We start from the raw sequence: 15290 nt of genomic DNA on the forward strand, positions 1-15290 counted from the left end.
ACTACTTTTTTGACCAAAAAACGGTCAAAACAAATCACACATTCACATATATGGTATCCCCGCGTTCGTAACAACTTGACCAATAAAATGAAGATATTAATTAAACCGCCGGATGAACGGCGTCCAAAGAAAACGCAAAAAACAACGTCAAAATTCTCTCTTTTCTCCCATTCCCCCCATAAAAAATAAAATAAAAGTTAATCTATAAGTCCTATGTACCCCAAAATAGTACTAATAAAAACTACACATTGTCCCGCAAAAATCAAGCCCACGTACGGCCACATCGACGGAAAAATAAAAACGTTACGCCTCTTGGAACGCGGCGATGGAAAAACAAGTAATTTTTTTCTAAAAGGGTTTTTATTGTGCAAACGTAGAAAAAACATATAAAACCTTTACATATTTGGTATCCCTGTAATCGTGCCGACCCATAGAATAAAGTTAACATGTTATTTACGCTGCATAGTAAACGGCGTAAATTTATAACGTGAAAATTAATGCTGGAATAGCTGCTTATTTTCAATTCTCTCCTAAAATAAAGTTAATAAAAGTTAATCAATATGTTATAAGCATCTAAAAATGGTACAATTACAAAATACAACTCGTCCCGCAAAAAACAAGCCCTTATACGGCTATGTCGACGGAATAAAAAAAGAGTTGCGACTCTTGGAATGCGACCGTGAAAAAACAAAAAATAATCCTTGGTCATTAACGTGCAAAATGGCCCGGTCATTAAGGGGTTAAAAGAGCTTTGCCTTATAGCAAATTTTTGAGACTTAGGAGAATTAATAGTGATGAGACTATATTCGAACTCCAAGCTGAAGAGCTTTTTGAGAAATTAAAAATCAGAGGATACCCAGATACAACACTTTATACTGCCTGGGAAAAACAAGAAGTTAAAATAGGGAGAAATTATTGGTAATCAAAAAAGATACTAACAACAAAAATAGGAGTCGGAATAATTAGAGAAAATATTTATTTTTTTATTTCATCATGGCCCCATGGGAAATATTATAAGTGCAGTAATTATAAAAAACTGGTATATGATAGAAAGGGATCCTCTACTTTCTGAAGTTGTTGCTAGACAACCTATCGTTTCATTTAGAAGGTGCACCAACTTGAGAGATATCCTGGTGAAAGGACGCTTTACAAAAAAAACACTATAGATGTGGTCACTGCAGGTTTTGCAGCCAGATCAAGGTACCTAAAATTGGTCACGGTCAAGGTACCTAAAATTGGGGGGCTTGACAGCATCAGTTGACAGCGTCATCACATGCAGAACCAAATTCGTGGTATGTCGTAATGTGTCCCTGTGATCTGTTCTACATCGGGAAGACCATCAGCCAGATGTTCAAGAGAATCGGGGAGCACATGCGATCTATTATTACGGGGGGAGGGCTCTCCACACCTTATTGATCATATTCTGAATTATTATAATGGCAATTCTAAAATAATGCCCTTTGCATGCATCAAATGTATAGACGGAGGGAACAAACACAACATGTTGCTCCAGACAGAAGCTGAACTGATTTTACAAACGGAGGCCCTTGGTCCACCCGGTCTGAATGACCGTAAATGATTTAAGTTCATTCCTTACGTAAATAATCAAATGTATATCTCTACAGGTATGCAGTGTCATAGCATAGTTGACTTTCTACTATAACTGTTTCTCGTAGACCATAACCTGAAATAGTAAATGTCCTGCAACAGCTCATTCCAAATGAACATGTTGCGCTGTTTGACTCAGTAAGTGTAAGATTGGCGGGGGACTTTAGGACCGCTCTGTCCAACTGACCGCTACGATCTATCCATATATGTTTTGAACATAGTATCAACACACTGTAATGTTGCTGTTCGTGCAACATTGTCAATCTACTGTACTAGATACAGACCGAATATAATAATATTAATGTTTTGTATGAAATAACTTTGTATGTAACATTAAAGTTTTCTTATGTGTATATAAGGGGGCGTGGTCTCTGATAACGCCGATGGCCTTGACAAGGTGTGGGCACATGCAAAACGGCTGTGGACTTGAGCTCCACATCCATTTTGCTTTTATTTGTCTGCTTCAATAAAACACGCATAAATCAACTGAATGGTGAGTGACGTGGAATTTTCTACCAATATTGTTGTGCTATTACCACTGAGCACCACCTGTTGCATATTGAATTGAACCCACTTGAGAATTGTGATTGTGTCTGGTGTTGGGACTCAGAGTGCTCTAATGCCTCATCACATGACCGAGTGCGCCGGCCGGATAATTTTTCACGGACCCGATTCACCCGCTAAAGTGAATTTCGTACGTGAAGACTATCAGGTGCCACTCGGATGCTGTCAAAAACGACCCGAGTGGCACAACGGTCGTGTGCATGAGGCGTAAGATAACGGTGTGCCAAATGTATGATCCAGCATGAGCCATTAAGATAAATTTGGTGCATTTAGTCTCATTCCTAGCTGTGTGAATTTAAGATAAGTATTATTAAAACTGCCCCACTGTTTCTGTTAAATATCCATTTTTCAGGGGGAGGGAGGAATTAACCAAGTGTATCCTGTCAGACAGGATGGACACTGGGAGAACCATCCAAAATGTTGCCAAGGTCTTCTTTGCCTGGAGTAATACCTCACAGATGAATACAGGGTCAACTAAAGCTTCATAGTTTTAAGCCCTTACGGACCTGTTTTTCCTGATTCATTTTATTTTTTAACAAAACTTTTTTTGTCCCATTTAAAGTTTCAATTTAAATTGTATTTATTATTTATTATGCTGACATACTTCTGTATGCCAGCATATTGTATCTACGTGTAGAATAAGGCAGGGCATACTGCAAGTATTAGGGCACTTGCAGCTCTTGTGAGATCATGATGATGAAAATGTATGTCAATGTGCAGCAACTGACATTGGGACAGGTATGGGTTAATTAACAAAATAATAAGAATAATAGCATCAAAAAATTAAGTTATATTATACAATAACTATTAGAATTACTTTTATAATATAGTTAGCAGCAGTTCCTTTAAAGGGGTTTTCTGAGTTAAAACTATTGTGTGTCAGTGCTTTTAATCAGGTAATGTGCTTACATTTGTAATGTTCTTACAGTTTCAAAATGCTGCCGTGGCATGACTGATGATGTCACTCTCTTTGCCCGCTGTGTATATCAGCCGTATAACTGTTACGTGGTTAAACTGTTCAAAGTTTCTTCCTGGTATACGACACGTCACTAGTGACGTGCCGTGTATTGGCTGCTCCGTTGTACAGCCAGTAACGCGCATGCGCGGTCCCTGCTTTTCTCTCGTTTGACAAACGGGAGAACAGCATATTCCACAGATGCTCAATCTGATTTAGATCTGGAGAACTTAAAGGCCTAGTCAACATCTTGAACTCTTTGTCATGTTCCCTAAACGAGTGATCCCAACCACCGGACCACGAACCAATACCGGGCCGCGGATCATTTGGTACCGGGCCACGGTATCTGGTATCCGCCCCGGTGGCCTCAGGGAATTTCGGGCAAAAACTGCACCAAACTGTTTTTCGTCCAGGATGTTCGCTGTGGAAAACTGCTGAGCAGGCCTCCTGGGATGAGGTTTTATCCCAGGAGACCGCTGCAGCCTGTGATTAGCTGCAGCGGTGGTGACATGGGATGAAACGTCAGCCCAGGAGGCTGGCCCTCTAACGTTATCCAGGCTGGCCTCCTGGGATGATGTTTCATCCCATGTGGCCGCCGCTGGTCCCAGTTCCAACTGCATCTGCATCCTTAAGATGCAGATACAGTTGATTTCAATGCTGGTTCAAGCGTGACGGCTCCTTGCCCCAGCATTCACTCTGCCGTGAGCGGCTCGGCACAGGCAGGCGCGATGTTATAACGTCATCGCGCCTGTCTGCACCAAGTCACTCATAGCACAGACCGGAGGAGAAGGATCCTCCACCCGTTGTGGGAACGGGTATAGGTAAGTAATTATGTTATTATTTTTTATTAGGCACATATGGGGGCATTATACTCGGTATGGGAAGAGGGCTGATATGGTGGCAGCTATGCGAGCATTATACTGTATGGGGCAGCTAAGGGGGGCCTTATACTATATTGGAGGCCTTATACTGTATGGGGGCATTATACTGTATGGGGGCATTATACTGTGGGGGCAGCTATGGGGAGCATTATACTATTGGGCATTATACTGTAGGGGCAGCTATGGGGGGAATTATACTGTGAGGGGGCAGCTATGGGGGCATTATACTGTGGGGGAAGCTATGGGGAGCATTATACTATGGGGCATTATACTGTAGGGGCAGCTATGGGGGGAATTATACTGTGAGGGGGCAGCTATGGGGGACATTATACTGTGTGGGGCAGCAATAGGCAGCATTATACTATGGGGATATTATACTGTGTGGGGGAAGCTATGGGCAGCATAATACTGTTTGGGAGCAGCTATGGGGGGCATTATACTATGGGGGAATTATACTGTGAGGGGGCAGCTATGGGGAGCATTATACTATGGGGGCATTATACTGTGTGGGGGAAGCTATGGGGGGCATTATACCGTGGAGGCATCTATGGGGGCATTATACTGTGGGGACATCCAAGGGACTGTTGGGCAAGGCGGCTGGGCATAAGCGCGGGCAGGGGTCTGGTGGTGTTGGGGAGGGGTAGGGGGCCCAAGCTGAATTCTTGCCCCAGGACCCATGAGCCTTTAGCTACGCCCCTGCTGCTATTTGTTATGGATTTTAACCTCCCATTGAATTAAATGGGGAAAACCTGCAACAAATAAGCAGTGTTTACGCAAATACAATTGATTTGCTGCGGAATAAAATTCTGCACCACTGGTCCATTTCTGAGCTTTTTTTCCGCTCAGCATTTACGCAGAGTGTGGATGGGACATGTTTTATCTCATCCACTTTGCTGCTACTGTGTTATGCTGTGATTTTCCGCAGCATAATACAGGTATTATAATACAGGTATATGCCGTATTTATGCAATGTGTGAACTGACTCTAACACCCCCCACCCTGCCGGTTCCTGGAAAAATCTTCTTGCATCAAACTGGTCATCGGTGCAAAAAAGGTTGGTGACCACTGCTATACTGTTGTCATGAAGAATGTACATGATCTGCAACAATGTTTATGTAGTTGGTAAAAGTAGCATCCACAAAAATGCCAGGACCCAAGGTTTCCCAGCAGATCATTGCCCAGAGCATCACACTGCCTCCTCCGGCTTGTCTTCTTCGCATAGTGCATCCTGGTGCCATCTCTTTTCCAGGTAAGCAACGCACACACACCTGGCCGTCCATATGATGTAAAAGACAACGTGATTCCTCAGACTTTCTTTTATTGCTGGTCCAGTTCTGATGTTAACCCATTGTAGATGCTTTCAATGGTGTACAGCATGGGTACTGTGACCAGTCTGCAGCTACGCAGCCCCATACGCAGTAAGCTGCGATGCACTGTGTTTTGAGACCTTTCCATCATAACGAGCAATAAATTATTCAGCAATTTGTGCTACAGTAGCTCTTCCGTGGGGTCAGACCAGATGGGCTAGTCTTCATTCCCCACTCACAACACTAAGCTTTGGCCACCCATGACACTGTTGACGATCCACCAGTTGCCCTTTCTTGAACCCATTTTTGTAGGCATTAACTGTTGCATACCATCAACAAACCACAAGACCCCGTTTTATAGATGCTATGACTTAGTCATCTAGCCCTCACAATTTGCCCCTTATCAGAGTCACTTAGATCTTTACGTTTGCCCATTTTTCCTGTTTAAAACTAATCAGCTTCAAGAACTGACGGTTCACTTTCTACCTAATATATCCCATCCCTTGACAGGCGTCATCATAATGATGTAATCAATGTTATTCACTTTACCTGTCAGTTATTTTAATGTTATGGCTGATCGCTGTATAGATGACAAATAGAAAAAGAGGAATCTATTCAGAGCACTCTTTGCAGAACTGTCAGAGACATGTTAACTGACAAGTACCCTCAAACTCTGACTTGGGGGACTGTTCTGTGGGCACCGTGCACACTCACCGGTCTAACCCTTTATTGGAATCTTATACATACCCTTATTTATAAGCATTATTGTAAATGTGTACTTTGCAAAAAGATGGCTATAATTATTCGATATGGTTGCTACCTTTTTAACCCCAAAAATAATGGCTGAATGAAAAGAAGGGCTGGTCTGCAGTATGGTTTCACAATAATACTGTTTAACATCTAATGTCCCTCGGGTCTAAGGCATTGAAATAGTCAATGGCAATAGTCATAGTAGTTAAGATAATTAAGATGTTAATGCCAACTTCCCTGGTGGTTTAGGTCAGGAGACAATGTCAGCATCCCTGGTGTTCTGAGGGAGTATGTAGTTGATGTAAGCATTCCTGGTGGTCTTGAACTGTAAGGTGTTTATGTTAGCATTCCTAGTTGTCCAGTGTGATGAAGGGGTTATTTATATTTGGGGTCTAGTATTGTTCACCTTCCTAGGCTTTAGCAACTCTAATGTGGTAATCACATGGTTTCCTTTAACTTCCCTGCCCTGCTCAGAGAGATAGCTTATGGAACTGTATGTCCCCAAAGTCTTACTCATATGAATACCTTAAAGAGTTTGAACAGGATTGGAAAATCATTGCTGCTTTCTTCATAAAATAGCACCTAGTTTTGCTGCCTGTATACAAAAACTCAAGCATTTTACTTACATATTTATATATACATTTTTTTTTCTATGGGTGAAGATAGATCCCTTGAATGATAGAATATATGTGAACTCATCTTCAGTTGTGCAAAGAAAACTTTTTGGCTTTATCAGGGCTCTTCTCAAATAGTGCAGTAAATGGAAAAACATTTGTATATGTGTTAAATATTTTGTGCGTGTAAATGGACTGGACAAACACTTGAAAGCCTTGGGATGCTCCCTTTGTTTTTATTTTAAGCCTTTTAATTGTAGTCCCAGCTGAAAATATATTCTTATGGTTCATTACTATACCTGTAAAATAAGTAGCAGTACCTGTGGAAGAAAACATAAGAACCACAATTGATTCATAGAAGGGTGCCAAAGTGAGAGTAATCTGGAACTTTAAGTTAAAGATGTTATCCAGGATGACTGTTTTTTTTTTTTTTTTTGCCATGACGATAAGTGTCCATTTTACTAAAAATGAAATATGTTTTGTAATAGATATTTATAAAAATGATGACCCCTTTATTACTTCTTACATCAATCCAACTGAGTGTGGCATCACGTAAGCATTGTGGCCGTAGCTTAGGTAGTTCATGGTTTGCCAACCTTCTCCCCGTATCTAGTAATGAGTGGAGCTCTGGTACAGTGGCCACATGACCTCATCATGTGGCCAGAGCAGAGCTCCGGTACAGTGGCCATGTGACATCATATACCAACTTCCGCAAACAGCATTAGATCTATTGGATGAAACTGCCAAAGCAATTACAAACTTTAATTTCAAGTAAAACGACCAATTTCAGACAACCCCTTTAAACATTATATACATTTCACCAAATACTTTACAGTACGACTATAGAAACTAAAATAATTTGAAGTCTAAAGTATGAAAAAATGTTTTAGTTCATCTCTATAAAGGCAGAACTAATATTTAAAAAAAAATAATAATGTATATATCAGTAGAAAAGAGACATTTTTATTTGGAAATGGAATCCAGAAGTTAATAGTAATAATAGGAGATTAAATTATATCTTTTAGTATTTAGAGTATTTTTTATTAAAATATAACACAATTACTTTAATAGTTACTTTGAACCACAAAGAAATCTTAAATTTTTTGTTCACAGCAAGATAACTTACTAATAATATACTTCCTGAAAGATGAAGATAGGATTTTTAAGTTTAAAGAAGAAAAGACATGCAATTACAATTTTTATTGTTGGCACCCATTTATTTTTGGAAAATAGGTTTGATTCTCAATGCGTATATTTGTCTTTGGAAGTGCAAATTCATTTTTTCCTCAATTTTAACATCAAATTTTCCTAAAAATTAATAAAACACAAAATTTGTTTCTGAGAAATAACAAAAACAAAAAAATGAAGAAGCAATATGTAATGGAATATCTTCTGTACGACGTTCAGTGCATTTATTTAATGTCTAAAATGTACATCAATTGCCAGTGCCTTTAAACAGCTTTTCAACTGTCTCCACTTAAAGTAAACAAAACAATACATTCAAAAAAGCCAAGCTGTCCTGTTCACGAGTTGACAGGCGTAAGACAGCTAGAATCTGTACACAACTTCTCAATCAAATATATCCCCCACAGCATCAATTAGTTGTCATTATATGATGTAAATAAAAAAAAACTAAAAAAAAAAAAAAACACAATGATTGATGGTACAAGTTAAAAAAAAAAAAAAGATAAATGTCACATATCTTAGTATTAGACAGCTGTTTAAAAAAAAAACCCATAGTAAACATACAGGAGGAAAAAGCCTTTAGGGGAAAAAAACAAAACAAAAGGACAGACTAGTGGCAACCATAAAATATTAATAACTCATGGAAAAAATTCACATATCGATCAACAATAACAGACATGTTAAATATTTGTAAAATTAAAAATTATGCAATAAAGCTTAATTTTCCAGTTTGGAAAAGAGTGTCAACAAAATAGTTTTTCAGAAATGGAAGGGCATGTGGTTTATTTAAAACCTTCTTGAGTTACCTCACATGTAGGTCGATAATGTTGTATCACAAAGATGTAGAAATGTATGTTTTCTGGACCAAAGCACAGCTACGAGAACCCCACAGTAAAAAAATGTTCAAAGAAAAAAAAACGTTATAAATACATATCACGTTTGCATGTATTTTGGTTGCAATGCTAATACTGACTGTATTCAGCCCATATATCAACTTGACTTTGGAAGGCTGAAACTTCTTCTGTGTACCAGTTATAAGCCCCAGTAATTAAAAATTACAAGGTTAAACTTTTTTGGACCCTTCAAAAAAAAAAAAAAAAGTTAAGCCTGGTCTGCAAAGTTGTGACCGCAAAGGTTTCTTGTAGCAAAAAAAAATCAAGAATGACTTTGCGACAGTCTTACGACTGGAAACCATTATGCTCACATCACAGTAGTCCCATGACTACACGAGCACAAGGTATTGGGTAGGCCAGGTCTAAATTTAAGATATCTGTAACGGTCATCTTGTCCCCTTTTTTGTTTTTACCCAACTATAACCATTTTGCAGGTCTTCTTGACCCATCTTTAAACTGCAAAACTGTACAACAACATATGATGTTGAAGCTAATGTATAGCCAGGAAATATAATGGCTACCTACAGTGTCAACGCTTACAAGTTAATACAAAGATTTTGTTTTAATAGAACAGTTGAAATTACTAAAATGTTTTTGCAGTTGGTCTGATGTTGGATTTATTTAGGCCATAAAATTTGTGTCTATGTAAATATATATATAAAGAATACTTGCACTTTCTGAACTTATTTAAAAAAAAAGCCTTTGATTTAATATCGTAAATGGTCATTCTGAATAATGTGTCATTTACATAGGGAGAAGTCAGTTACAAATTAATATGGCAAGACATTAGCCATTTTCTTTAGAATCAACCAAATACATTCAAAGTAATTTTCCATGCCACTTTTCAATTTTTGAGGTAAACATACATTTGTAATATAAAGCAACAATGACGCCAACCATCTCTCTCAGCAGTAAATAGTGCTTTCAACACATTCCTTTGAGGTACTGTACAAATCAACTTTCCTGAGGTTTTTTTGTTTGTATGTCATTTTTGCAGACAGAACATTAAAAGAAATAAACTACAGAAATGAAGTTCCAGATTAATTTTCTTATCCCTTCTGGAGTACAGACAGGATTGAGGAATACTGTTGCTTATAACATGGCAAGAAAATCTGTCTCTGTCTTTCAACTTATGTGTTCATCTATAGTCCATTAATGTTTGAAGTTAAAGCTCTTTATATTAGCACATGCCACCAATGTAATTGTGAGGCAAACAAAAAAAAAAGCACCACTTGAGGCACTTGACAGCAACTAAATCTCAAGAACAGCAGAATGGAATCAATACATGGGATTCATGTCCTTCCAATGTCAACCTATGTCCACCCTGCTTCTTTTTGAGTGTTGGTTTCTTTAAGCACGTGATTCAATTCAGAACATTGGCTGTTTGATGCACATTAAAGTCTACCATCACTCTAAGGATACAAGTTTATTGTGGCTGCCTTGGTACCTTTAACATTTAGGCCACTGCCAAAAGGGACTGTTACCCTTGGTCACCTAGATTTGTGTGCCAGCATTCATTGCAATGTTTATTATCACTGACTGCAACCAAACATTTTGTTCCATTCAATATATGTATCAAGTTCTTTCTGTGATATGCTAGGTTGAATCTTGCAGAACACATTTTCAAAGTCTTGGTATGTTACAGGTCTCAGTTGACTCGGCATAATGGCTGAGAGATCTGAGGGTGGAATGGCATGGAGAGGGCCAACCGCAGCTTCCTGACACAAGCGAGCCACATCCAGTCCAGAAAAACCTTCTGTGCGCTGGACTAGGAGTGCAACTTCTTTGTCATTGAGACAGTAATTGTGCTGTGAGAGCAATTGTATTATTATTTGATGTCTGGCTGTGCTGTCTGGAAGTGGGATAAGAAGTCTCTTCATGAAATATCTCCTTAGAGATTCATCTATTTCTTCCGGTTTGCTTGTGGCACAAATTACAACTATTTGGTCCTCAGCTGATGAAAGAACAGAATCTAACTGCATAAGAAACTCTGTTCTCATTCGGCTTATTGGATTGTGTTCTTCACCCACTTGGGAAGAAAGTAGCATGTCTATGTCACTTACAAAAATCACAGAGGGCTGTCTACACCTTGCCACAAGAAACGATGCATGGACAATTTTTTCTCCTTCATTTATCCACTTTGTAACAAGATTAGATCCAGAAATTTTAAAGAATGTGGCACCCAGCTGACTAGCTATACATCTGCCCAATAGTGTTTTGCCTGTTCCTCTAGGTCCAAATAAAAGTAGGCTACGGGGCAAAGCCGTAAGTCCACTGAATGCATCAGATCGAATCACAGGCCATAATACTTCTTCTTTTATAAATGCCTTTATCAAATCAAGACCAGCAATTTCATCCCAGTCAACTGGATGTCCCTGGTTGATAATCTCATTAGTTACAAGATCAATGAGGTGAGTATCAGTGTTCTTCAGTTGTTCGTCCATAGAGTGGTTGGATGAGGTAGATGTATGAAGTCCAGGGCCTTGCAGAGTATGTGGGAGAAGCGGTCTATGCTCTTCATTGTGTTCATTGATTGCAGATGAGTTGTATTTTCCAAAACCTTCACTTGATCTTGAATTCTTTCCAGTGCTATATGAAGGTGGAGTGAGCGCTCTTGTTGACTGATTGCTAAATTTTCTTTGATGGTCAGTAGGCACTAGCTGCTTTGTGGGCTTGAATGCCAAGGATGAAGATTCAGAACTTCGGTCATAGCCATTTCCTCTATTTGAGTTTGAAATAGTTGTGTCGGGCATTCTGTACATGGGGCTATGTGAGGTTCTTTGTTGCCCATAACTATAATTCCCATAACTAGATTCTAAATCCCCCTGTCCTGCCATATAGAAAGCTTTTCTTTTGAGGGAACTAGCTGAGCTTGGAGTTATTGGGGTCAAACCATGTGTTTGATAACTGTAGCCTGGAACAGTTGTTGGAGGAAGAGGAGTAGGAGCAGGGATACCAGAAGGAAGGTAAGCAGAAGGAGGAGGTGCACTTCCAGGGCTGTACCCTGACCCAACACTTGATTGTGGAGGATAACCAGCAGGTGGATAGTTGTAGCTTGAAAGATTGGAGGCCCCATTGTAGCCTGATACAAGACCTGGTGGGGGTGGGGGTGGCGGAGGAGGCTGTAGGAGTCCAGAGCTATGAAGTGGAGATGGATGAGGTGATGGCAGTGCAGATGCCGATTGACTACCGTAGCTTGAATGCAGGTAGGAGCCATTATATCCTGTTCCATATTCCTGAGACGGTAGCCCTGAATGTAGACTAGGAACTGAGTGACTTCCACATGTACTACTGGAATAACTTGTTTCTGTCAAGTTACTGCCCACCCCAGGAGAACTGCCTATGCTAGCAGAGACATCTGATGGAGGTATAGCGGCTCCTACTCCAGCTTTACTTGCCGCAATTACATCAGAAACACAGTTCATAGTATAGACGTTATCTGAATTCAAAGAACTTTGCCAAGGCTCACCATCATTTTTTCGAACGTTCACAAGGCCTGACTGAACTTCAGTGTAATTACTGAGAAGAGGTCTTTCCATAGATCCTTCCAAAATTCCAGAATATTTCTCAGCATACTTTTTAAGAAGATTTGATGCAGTTAAAGCGGATATATCATCATTGGCCCAGGCATACTGATACGTGCGTTGCAAATGACCACGATATGCTTCCACTTTGTGAGCCGGTGACCTTGTGGTTGACGATATATCGAAGTGCTGTTCTGGCCATTGAGCATGCTCTGGCGTCCACTGCATCTTCAAGCCTATATAAAAGAGAAAGAAAACAGTCAATACAATAAAAACTATATATAATATATATATGTTGTATTAATAATAAGCAGATATTCTTAACTCTTGCGCATTCTGATGGTTGATTTTGAAAAACACAAACATGCAAGTTTCCAGATTCACTCAAAATGCTGTGTGTGCAGCAGTGATGTCTGCACAATATCAGTTTCAGATTTCTTTTTTTTTTTTAACCAATCTAAAAATATGAGACACAGCTGACAGATCACATCTAGGATACCTCTCTTATTTGGTGCTGAACACCTAGTTAGCACAGTATAATGCACCCTGTGCTGAACAATATGACACAGACATTGCAGGTCATTCCATAATCCAACTCTCATCTAAAGTGGTCCACGACAGTTTCAAATCTGCTTCGTGGAGTGCAGCAAAGCAATCTCCCAGGCAGCGGTCCATCGCTTTCATCACACAAAGCCTACAACTCGGTATGAATTACAACTGCTTTTTTTCTGCTTCTGAGCCCTGTTGTTGAACCCCTAAAGAAAAAAACAAGCAACGCTTGTCTGCTGGTCTGTTTCTCCTGCAAGTCTCCAAGGCGCAAGGAATGAAACCTTCATTGACTAACCCTAAAAAATTTTTTTCAGTTTTACCCTCTAAATGCTGCAGCTGGGATCTATCATATAGACACTGCATTTGCTACAAGTCACATTTAAACAGATCTGTTTGTGAACACACTAAAAATACTTAGTACAAATATAGAACCTCCCATATCATATATTATAAATGTAATTATCTTATACAGTATTTCAGTCTGGGGTTAATTGAAGATCACTTTGGACAATGGATTTAAGTTACGAGGTAATCAAATGATTTCATGGGATCTTGTAGTCATTTGATTTTTTTTTTTTGCAGGGTTAGAAACATTAAATATGCTTCATTGTTTTACTAAAACAATGATGCAATTTTAAAATTCAAATGTAAAAAATGTCTGCAATCCTGTATTTTTTATACAGATATGTCAACTTCAAGCTTCATTTCTTACACAATTCCTGTCTAAATTATTTACAAATATACAGTAAATTTTCTTTAATTAGACATAACTGGGACCTCATAGGGGCTGATAAATGATCAGATATATTTTTTATTACCAGATAGTCACAAAAAAATTATATAAAACCTACTTTTAAAGTTTACAGAACTCTCCAGGGAGAAAGCCTAAAAATAAATCAGCACAAAACCTTGTACTCTAAGGGTATGTGCACACACACTAATTACGTCCGTAATTGACGGACGTATTTCGGCCGCAAGTACCGGACCGAAAACAGTGCAGGGAGCCGGGCTCCTAGCATCATACTTATGTACGATGCTAGGAGTCCCTGCCTCTCTGCAGGACAACTGTCCCGTACTGTAATCGTGTTTTCAGTACGGGACAGTAGTTCCACGGAGAGGCAGGGACTCCTAGCATCGTACATAAGTATGATGCTAGGAGCCCGGCTCCCTGCACTGAGTTCGGTCCACTACTTGCGGCCGAAATACGTCCGTCAATTACGGACGTAATTAGTGTGTGTGCACATACCCTAACTTGTTATTTTAATAAGGCCTCATGCACATGGCAGTATTAAGGCTCCTCGTTGTACAGAGCTGTAATGGGGCACCCATTGAGGTGCAAAGGGCCATACTGTACCTCTGTACGCCTCAGATTTCGGAGGCATACAGAGATTTATTTTTTTCTATTGGATTCTGTGCGAAGCTTAAAAGAAAAAAGTGCCCTGCTGGGGATACCCCTCTATGAGCCAAAGTAAGTCGTTGCTAGATAAGAGCGAGTCACGCTTTGGCGGACTTGCCTTGTCCATGCATTACATAGTCGGTCATTCATTTGAATAAAAGGCATGTAATACTGCATTTACAATATTGCACCGCCACTGGGAGAAAACGTATGGTAAGTCGAAGCTTCATGAGAAAACTCTACAATGGAGTCAGTCACCTAGAGGGACAGCACACAATGTGTATCAGAACAATATGGTAGGAAGAATACAGGCTAAGAGATCACCTAAGGTCAAAGTAACTTATGTAGTGGTATTAAAATATTTGTCTAGAAATGATCAATGTTGTAGCATATTATATGCACAGGATATGGCGATAATAACTGTATATAAATTCCTTGTTTCCTATCTCCAAGGAGAGTCCTTGGTGTTTAAGTTGTGTCCCTGGAAGCTTTTCTCCTTTTATTTTTCTTATTTTTTTTTAAACCAGCTCGAAACGGCCATGACTCCCGCTCTCTCCACTTGCTTATTTTTTTTACGGTCTACTCTAAAAGATAGCATAGTACCATTGCACTGTTTCTATGGGATTCATGCAAATATCAGTGCCTCAATATTAGCCTCAATGTTAGTTACTGGATAATAAAGAGAAAGCTGATTATTAAAGTAAAGACAAAGGACATTTTATTTCATTGTTATGTGGACATTCTGTATATACAAACCGTACATCCAAAAATGTACAACCTACCTAGAATAGATGAACCTATTGTAAAACACACAAAATACTCTATTGTCAATAGACCTCAATGGACCAAAATCAGATTAATAGCAATAAGTAGCATGTTGGATATACATTTCATACCCAAGAGGCCATAACTTATGGATCTTTTGGATTATACAAAAATAATGAATACATGAAAACTTCACTATACCAACTTCAGCTATTTAAAACACATCTGAAGGTTATTGGTGTGGACCTTGTATTTGGGAACCCTTTAATGCTTCATACTCGGTATACCCATTGGCATTG

At 39.3% G+C, this 15290-nt stretch overlaps 1 protein-coding gene across 1 annotated transcript in view; it reads right to left on the reverse strand.

Annotated features, from left to right (window-relative positions):
- Nucleotides 1–7873: 7873 nt before the first annotated feature.
- The window catches only part of FIGN (fidgetin, microtubule severing factor), a 118240-nt gene continuing 110823 nt past the window's right edge, over nt 7874–15290 (reverse strand). The window contains exon 3 of the mRNA XM_075829372.1: nt 7874–12517. Within this exon, the coding sequence (XP_075685487.1) occupies nt 10290–12517 (2228 nt within the window). The 3' untranslated portion in view covers nt 7874–10289. The remainder of the gene's footprint in view (nt 12518–15290) is intronic.

The sequence above is a fragment of the Rhinoderma darwinii genome, chromosome 6 (assembly GCF_050947455.1).
Source record: "Rhinoderma darwinii isolate aRhiDar2 chromosome 6, aRhiDar2.hap1, whole genome shotgun sequence".
NCBI classification, from domain to species: domain Eukaryota; kingdom Metazoa; phylum Chordata; class Amphibia; order Anura; family Rhinodermatidae; genus Rhinoderma; species Rhinoderma darwinii.